Below are 9,314 nucleotides of genomic sequence, written 5' to 3' on the forward strand. Positions count from 1 at the left end.
GTTTCAAAGTATGCCAAGTAGAACCCCTTGGGCTCAGAACGCACTGGATTAATCTTTCTAAGATGAATCAACATCAATTAGCTAGATTCTCAACTGTCACAACAGCTTAAGGTTAAAATAATGCAGTTTAAAGTGCCTAAGCTCACATCATAAGGGAATGCTGAATACATCAGTATAGGCCACACTCTATGCCTTCAAATATATCTTGAATCTGCCCACTTCTCTCCATCACCTTGGCAATCACCCAAGTCTAGACTCTTGCTACTCAAAATGTGGTCAGCAAACTTTCCAGGTAAGTCTTTTAGATTTTGTGGGCCTACAGCCTCTGTTGCAACCACTTGACTTAGCCATCATAGCATGAAAGCAGCCATAGATAATATGGAAAAAGTGGCTATGTTTCAATAAAACTTTATTTACAAAAATAGGCAGCAGACCAGATTTGGCCGATGAGCTGCATGCAGTTTGCCAACATTTGGTCTAGGAAGCAGCAAGGTCGGCACTGCCTGAAAACATATTAGAAATATAGAATCTCAGCTCCTACCCCAGATCTTCTGAATTAAGTCTTTATTTTAACGTGTTCCCTAGATGATTCCTGCAAACGTTAAGGTTTTAGAAGCTCTGGTCTTTCAAGGTGAGGCCACCACTCTCCTTCCTTTGGGCTGTTATAACAGCCTAACTACCTTTTCCCTTCACTTAGCTTTTGACATCTTCCAAACCATTCCCCACAAATCAGCCAGAGGGATCTACTTAAAATATACATTTGATCACATCTCTTGCCTACGGAAAACTTTTCACTGGCCTCTCAATTAGCGTCGTCAAATTTAAAAGAATAAAACAAAAGAACAAAACACAGGATGCCAAGTTAAATTTGAATTGCAAATAAACAATGAATAAATTATTAGTATATGTCCCATGCAATATTTGGAACATGCTTAAACTAAAAAGTTAGTAGTTTCTTATCTGAAGTTCAAATTTAACTGGATTGTGCTGTATTTCACCTGGCAACCCCACTTTCATTCAGTGCGCTGAGATTATAATCCAAACGCTTTAACAGAGCCTGTCAGACCTCTGTGATCTGGCCTTGCCTCCCTCCCAACATCATCACACAGCACCCTCCCCTCCTCACAGTGACATGACCACACCGGCTAAGCTCCTTCCCTGACTCTGTCTAAAATGAGAACCCGCACTTCCCCTTCATACTCCCTCCATTTCCCACTAATCTCTACATCAGTACCCTGTTTCTGTTGGAGCCCGTTCCACAATTTGCAGTGTTTACTTTGGGGTTTATTTTTTATTTGCCTATCTCCCCAACCAGAATGTCAGTGTAATGCTTATCTTATTCACCATCCTGTCTCCAGCATGGAGCGCAATGCCTAGTGCATGACAGGTCAGAATAAGTTTTTGGTGACTGAGTGAGCACAGGTTCCTTTTACTCTTAGAAATCAGAAAGACATTTTAAATTAAGTTTTGGAAGGGGAGGACATGGTGGAGGAAAGGGGTAAATAGAAGCCCACCTGGTCATATCATAGGAGCACCAACCGGCTGGCTTGGTTTAGAGTTAGATGAAAAAAGTATTGAATGAAGGAGAATGCTCTTTGTAGAACTTCTGTATCACAAGAGATTAAGGAGGAACTAAGTTGGTGAATACTATACAGCTGAGGGTGAAGGAGTAAAAAAAATTTTACTTAACTTTTAGAATTTCTTTTTCCTTAAACAGAGAAAGGCATTCAAATGGTCTGCCCTGTTTACTCCTTCTTCAGCCTTTCAGAGAAAGGCTATCTGTTAAGAATTTATGTCTGCATCGGATGGATATCTGCATTGGAAGGATTGTTGCAGGTCATCATCTAACGTCTTCCTTCTCATATAGTCATCATTCGATTTCTCAATCGATGAATTTACATTGAGGTTAATTTGCCATTATATTATTTTTCTGCCATGGACTTGTACACATCTTCTCTTTTTTAGTGCTTGGCACCCAGAGTAGAGCTCCAGGGGTCTTTCCACACAAGACCCTTTCCTTAAGCTTAAAGAAATCCGAAGAAGGGATGATTCCTTTGACTGTAATTGTCTTAGTGAGAGGACAGGTTCTCCTTGGGGCCAGGTCTGGGAATAACACAGAAGAGCAGCATGGAATGAATGGAGGGCAATAGGAGAGCCAGAAGACAGGAGCGAACCGGTGTGACTAAAGGAAATTAGTCAGAAATAGGGAAATGATAATTTAAGAAATTGGATTTGGTTTCTAGAATAACTAGATGTCTCAATGAAGAGTTTAACTTGCTCAGAAAAGCAAACATGAGCCACAAATTTGTTGAGCAGAGGTGACATCGTGAAGCTGTGTTTCAGGAAAGTGGCCTGGCAGGAAGGCAGAATTAGCAGAAGAAAGGGAGAGAGACTCCAGGTAGAGAAGCCAGTTAAGAGGCAGTGTGGGTAGAGCAACCATGAGTTTGTTGTTGGAACTACATGAGCAAAGCAGGAGTGGAAGAGAGGGAAGGCACTCACCCAGGAGCAGTGACGGAATTAAATGGTTAAATGAAGGCGAGAGGGTTAGAAAGGACGTTTTCAAATTTGTTTATGAAAGAACTTTTAAAAACAGGGGAACAGAGCTCACTTGTATCATTTTTTGTAACTGCCCTAGGTAACTCTTAAAACCCTCTAAAGACGTGCAAGTTAAAATATTTAGAAAAGGGAGACTCTAGGCGCCCCCATGCTCCTTTCTCTTTCTTTGCTTTTTTTTTTTTACTTTCTTTCCTTCTTTCTCTTTTTTTTCTCTTCTTCCTCCTTTCTTCCTTCCTTCCTTCCTTCCTTCCTTCCTTCCTTCCTTCCTTCCTTCCTTCCTTCCTTTCCTTATTTTTTTTAAAGCAAAGGGAGAGGGAAGCTGGCTGAGTCACAGCTCTAAATAGGTCATTGCTATTGAATAAAGGGAGCCCTGGGTGATGAAGTTAAATGGCCTCTTCTCTCACAATGTTAAAAGCACTTTACCCTGTGTGTTTAAGCTGTCCATGCACCATGCTCTCTGGCTGATTTTTTTCAAAGTTGATTTAATCCTGGCACTTCATAAGATGTGTGTATCCATTAAAGCAAGAAGATTTTATTCATGTTCAAGGGAAATCTCTGAAAGGGTGGAATAAAACCAAATGCATGGAAAAAAGCTCAAATCTGGCAACGGGAAAACACAGATGTACAAGTTAAGTGCAAGATTTCAGGAGACGTGCTTCCCCCCACCTCCCCCCAAGTAAGTTTCTAATCAAATGCCAGAATGAAGAATCAGAACCTGCCAAAATTTCCTACTTGGCTGCCTTAGCTCTTGAAATCATTCCTTTTTTTATTGCATCTGACTAGGCTGAGAACAATAAGGGAAATGCCCACCGACTGATGATTCTGGCAATTTTGTGAATTATCACATAAAGTGAAATGGTGAACTACATTCCTTTCTCCATGGGGTTTATATTCACGCTCCCACTCACGCTTGGCATTCACGGTCAGCTCGTTATCACTGCTGCCACCTCTCTGCTTGGTGCAACAGCCACAAAACTACGCTGCCGAGGATAAGAATGTGGTGTGCTAATCTTCTTGTGTCTTAAAAGACTAAAAATAGGAATAACCTATTTGAGAAAATTATTTAGATTTGAATACTTCTTTCCTTCTGTTTTCTTCTCTTTCTTCCTCTCTTTCTTTAGGAAGCTCAATGTGATTAGCCTCGATTAGGGTCGTGCAATAGCAGAGAAAGAACACACTTCAGAGATTCCCCGTAGAATTTTTGCCTGCAGCCCCCAGGCTGCAGATTTTACTGGCTTTCTGGGAGGAAATGAGCTAGGTGTGATGAAATGACTAAGACAGAAACTGGCGAACATCTCAGGTTCAGTGATCAGTTATCAGATTGGAAGTATTTAGGAGGCACAGTGTGTTCTGATGAAATTTCCAAGGCTGCCCACTCAAAAAAAAAAAATGGGAATTTTAGAAGATTTCGTCGTGCCAAATTAAAAGCGTTAGACATTAAGTATAGTTCAATTAAGGAAGTGTTGTGCATCATTAAGGAAAAAATAGAACAGATGTACTAAAATTATAATGAGCTAGAGAAAAATGAAAGAAATAAGGTCAGGATTATTGATTTATTCCATAGGCATTTCTTGAGCAACTACTATATGCCAATCTCCATATTCTATATCGATCCTATAAGGATGAGTTAGACTTCGTTCCTTAGCTTACGGAGTTGATCTCGGTACATGAAAATGTCTTTTAGACACTAAGAAAATGCTTCCAAGTTGAGTTAGTCACTTTCTCTCTCCTCTTGGGCTACTTCTTGTGTCACCTGGTAGAGTCCAGTTTCCAAAGGAACTAACAGCATTAATTTTGTTGTAGGTGAGCTTTTCACACCACAGGTAGGCTACGGAAAATCCAGTCAATGGTGCATGTTACTATTGAAAGAACTTGAAAACATAGTGTGATGTTCTGTAAAGGAAAATAAATATCTATATGTAATGACTGCTCTATGTAACTCACTAAAGAATTCTAGATTTAGGCATAGTTCCCTTTTAATAGAAGCCAGTTTGTCTATATCAGTATTCCCTGCCCATCACTCATGAGCCCACCAAATAATTTTACTTCTTAAGACTGTACATAACTCAGAGAGTTCTTTGTACTGTTACAGATGTTACCAACCCATTCCTTAATCCTCCAAAATCCTCTGAGAAATATAGTTAAACCATAACTAAGCAATGTTTTCCTCATAATCTTCCAAGAAAGAAGAGCTTGTATAAAAAAAAAAAAAAAAAAAAAAAAAGGACCGTGGAAGATGAAAGGACAAACGATTAGAAATTCTAAGAAAAGTAAGCAAGTTCTAAAAGGAAATATAATTATAAATATAATTATAGTACGCTGCTTGAATCTTTAACAGGAAAAAATGTAAACAGTATAAGAAGATACAGTTGTAACAAAATAACTGAATTGGGGATGGGGAAAGTAAGTGAGGTAGTGTAAAAGAACTAGATTCTCATCTACTATATAATATAGTAAATAGGTGATATCTAAAATTATTAAATTGAGAAATAGAAGTACAGGAAAAGAAACTCTTCTAAATTAAATGAGACTTAAAAATCTAGTGCATGGTCTCAGATTGAACCAACCAGCTGCAAAGGCTATTTTAAGAACAACTGGGGAAATTCGAATATGTACTGTTTTATAGGATCTTAAGAAATTGTCATTTTTGTGATATTTAGTTATGCGTAATAAAGAATGTCGTAATTTTAATCTATTTTAAAATATGTAAGCATTTTAGAATACTTTAAACAGACACATATCGACATTTACAAAATAGAGTTTTTTACTTGATTTTGAACACATGTATGCATTCTCTTGATTTTAAAATGTGTTTAAGTAATTTTGACAATATATCTCTGGATTAGTAGACATCCAAGTGCCACTTCCCAGCCACCACTATATCATACAGTTGAAGCTAATCTTTTTGAAGATGACTCTTTTGTTTTGCAAAGTTCTAAACTTTCAAAAAACATATTAATTACAATCAGTGCACTTAATTAAACAAGAATGCAGACTAACAGTGTGTAGAAAGGTTTTTCATGATCAGATTGAAACAAAAAGAGATTGTAAACTAGAAAGTTAAATTAACCAAGTCTTCTCTAAGTGTTCTGATTGGTTAATGGGCATGGTTAGCAAGCCTCGATCAAACTAAAAATGCACATCTTAACCAACTGTTATAGGTTGATGGTTAAGATCAGGGCAAATGTGTTTAGAATACCAAGGGAGCTCCTCCATCAGTGTGATTCTCAGGGTAGAGGGGATACTGGGAGCATGACCTACTTTAAAAATGGACAAAATCATCTTCCATTTTAATGGTAAAATTAAGATTGTTAGTGGATTTAATGGTGAAATAAAACACCATACCTGAGAGAAAATGACTTCCAGAAAGAATTTCACCTCAGAATGCATTTGACATATTAAGTAATATAGTACAAATTTAACAGACTTGTTGGTTGGTTGGTTAACATTTTTATTACTTAAATCTCTTTTGCATTAGATGTAAGTAAGATACCTAAGGTGGAAGGCTTTTTAAAGTATTATATGAATCATAGGGACAAATGAAAGGTCATCTAAAGAAGGACACCATTACATTGAGGGAATATCCACACATTTAGTTAATTAGAATGGCATACTAACACAGTCATATTTTAATTTGGTGGGACAGTATTGACATGTAAGTACTAATCCACTTAATTGGTTGATTTTAACTCATTCATATGTGTAATCAGTTATTATTCCTTCAACAAATAATTACCGAACGTTTATATATACAAGTATTTCTGCTAGGGACTGAGAAAACAGTGGTAAACAAGACAAACATGATTCTCACTTGACAGTCTAGTGAGGAAGACAGATATCAAACGAGAAATTCAAATGAAACATAATCAACATTCTTAGGGAAGAAGTCAATGAACATATTGAGAGCACATAGCAAGGAACCTAACTAACCATGTCACTAAAAATATAAACTAGGCACCTCACAGCTCTCTCTCCAGCCCGCCCCTTTCCTCAAGATTAAAAATTCAAAACTACAGAATCCCCAGCGATTTGGGTGGCTAGTTAGGAATAGATCTGTCACAGCTGAATATATAATCCCTCTACAGGGCACTGTCTCCATTAACAATGCAGTTTGTGTCAGCTTTGTTTTCCTGGTAAATACATAGTAAGCTTTGTATCCTAAAGAATGCTGGGTGGGGCACTTGCCAGAATTATGGAGATGGGATGTCTTTATGGATAGCTGTTCAGATAGGTCACAAGGTGTAAGATAAACCTGCTCCTAACTCAAATATAGATACCAGTATGGTAGCACCAAGTAATTCCAAAGAGACTGTCAAAATGAGTCTGGAACACCTAGATTGTCTCCAAGCATTTGGGTTGGATAGATGGGGTAGGACCAGCTAAGTGAGTTACGAAATTCTAACTGTAAGAAAATGTGTGTTTCTCTTGTGAGCTAGATTTGCATCATATTCTAAATAACTGGTGTTATTATTGTTCATTTGTTTTTCAGAATGTCCTCATCGTTGAGGTAAGCTGACTTTTCCTTATCCATATCTGAAACTTGAAAGAATCTAATGGTGAGTTTTAAAATATAGAACTTGTTATCAAATTGGCCAAGGATTTATTGAGTTCCCACTGTGCACATGGCTCTCCAGATTTATCAACTAGGAGCCAACTAGAACTGCTGACTTGAAATAACTTCGGAAAATGCTCTGCAATAATAGCTGTGTGGCACCTTATCCTTTTTTATATTTAATTTCACACATGTCTAAATTGTTCTTATAGCTATTTGTAAATCGTGTATTTTACAGAAGAGGAAAGTAGCCCTCAGAACCAATTTTATTTAATAGTAAAGCCAACGTCAGAGCTCTCTCCACCTTTAAGTGAGTGTCCTTGCTAATGACCTCTAATGGCTGAGCAATTCTATCTTCACTATCCAAATCATAAATATAATCAATTTTAAAATGACAATCCAAAGGAAAATCATGATTTAATTTAATTGGTTTTTCTGTTTAAAAAAAGGAGGAAGAGAAAGAGAGAGAGAGAGGAAGGGAAGGGAAGGGAAGGGAAGGGAAGAGAAGGGACTAAAAACAAGCTTTATGGCAGCAGCGGACTAATACAGCAAATGTCCATGTTTCCTTCAAGAGCACACCTGTCTTATCAGCTGGCAGTAATTCAGGAGAGCTGTTTTCAAGCTTTTGTTACACCACTGCCCGTGCATGCCATATGTATCTGCAGTTCTTCTGGCTCAGACATAACCCGTGGAATCGACCCTCTAGCTAAATGAATTGCCCAACCCTGGCTAAATTCAGACCTCTTGTTTTGATAATCAGCTCCTGACAGCTGATTTCTGTCCCCGGGACAATAAATTTCTGCTGCCCATTCTACTCTAATTGCACAGCAGCTCATCAGCAGAGATGAGCCTCGGCTCATTGCAGCCTCTCACCCTCAGAATTCAAGAGCTGTCACCAGCTGCCGTCCAGACACATCTTACTTCCCAGCCCTAGAGTCCTTACTGAGTGGGGAGGGCGAGGGGGAGGTGTTTATCCATTCAGTGTGTTCAGCTGTACATCCCATGTCCATGAAAATTCATGCGTCCTCTATTGTGTCGCATAACCTCAGGGCCGAATTTAGGCTTTGAATGTGCTTGCACAAGTCCAAAGGGACTCAATGAGAAGGCCCACATGCTCTCCAAAGGCTGAATTTAGCTTTTGAACACAGCTCAAGGATTCAAGGAAATGCTCACCAATATATTGCCCCAAACCCAGCTTCCAGAAAGAAGCGCCTGTTTAAAAATTACATCCAACTCTGCCTCCTACTTTGACTCCAATTTGATGGCAATTCTAATTACGATGCATTATTAATAAGGAATATCATTATCTGTGTGGATGAAAAATCTGCTGCCCAAATGCATCTGGTTGAATTTGTCTGTCCCCTTTGCAAAGGATGTTGTCGGCACGGGGAGAACCATGAAAGCGCTGCTCAGTAGCATAGAGAAATACAAGCCCAACATGGTTAAGGTGGCCAGGTGAGTCGGACATCACATTGTCATGGTTTCTGTCTTTGCAAACGTGTCCAAGAGGGACGCTAACACAGGGTGCTGTTTTCAAAGAGTGCAGTCTATGCCAAACCAATGACGTTTCGCTCTGGAGTGTTACCTTTTGACCACACTGGACAAACGGCCCATTTTGACTGCTTGCCTGAGAGAGAGGCAGGGGAAGAGGATGTGCTTCACTATGGCTGAGCCCTTCTTTACTGCACCTGGAGCTGATTCCAGGAGCAGCTGGCTGGGCCCCGCTGCCAGTCCCCCCTCCCTCCCTTTTATCCAGAATCACTGAGGTGGTGCCACAGGAGCAGAAGCATGAATTAGAGGGCTGCGATCATGCCTCACCTGCTCAAAGCGGAGGGCGGGGGACACATTTTAAACCTGTATTTTAAGGATGTTTGGTTCCATTTGCAATTTACAGAGATTTTATTCGGTTCACTAAAGTTTTGTTTTGTTTCTTCTTAATGGTAGTTTGTTGGTGAAGAGAACACCTAGAAGTGATGGCTTTAGACCCGACTGTAAGTGTTTTTGCCTTTTATTTGTTGATGGGTTGGTTGGTGGTGGTTTGTGTTTAAGAAATTCCTATCTGATGGCATTCCATGTGAAGCTGAGGCTGTATAGGTTTGATCTTCCCGTAAACTCCCCGTGGCCTCCCAGCTTTGCTAGTGAGAGGAGAACTCTTTACAAGGGGCTTCATTCTCATGTGCATCGTTCACAGGAACTTGATCGTGCA

General features: G+C 39.3%; 1 protein-coding gene across 1 annotated transcript in view; it reads left to right on the forward strand.

The window, feature by feature from the left end:
• The window catches only part of PRTFDC1 (phosphoribosyl transferase domain containing 1), an 86,060-nt gene that overhangs the window by 69,436 nt on the left and 7,310 nt on the right, over positions 1 to 9,314 (forward strand). The window contains exons 5-7 of the mRNA XM_011371028.2: positions 7,046 to 7,063; positions 8,481 to 8,563; positions 9,053 to 9,099. Of these exons, the coding sequence (XP_011369330.1) occupies positions 7,046 to 7,063; positions 8,481 to 8,563; positions 9,053 to 9,099 (148 nt within the window). The remainder of the gene's footprint in view (positions 1 to 7,045; positions 7,064 to 8,480; positions 8,564 to 9,052; positions 9,100 to 9,314) is intronic.

Source organism: Pteropus vampyrus, unplaced genomic scaffold (genome assembly GCF_000151845.1).
Source record: "Pteropus vampyrus isolate Shadow unplaced genomic scaffold, Pvam_2.0 Scaffold180, whole genome shotgun sequence".
Classification (NCBI taxonomy): domain Eukaryota; kingdom Metazoa; phylum Chordata; class Mammalia; order Chiroptera; family Pteropodidae; genus Pteropus; species Pteropus vampyrus.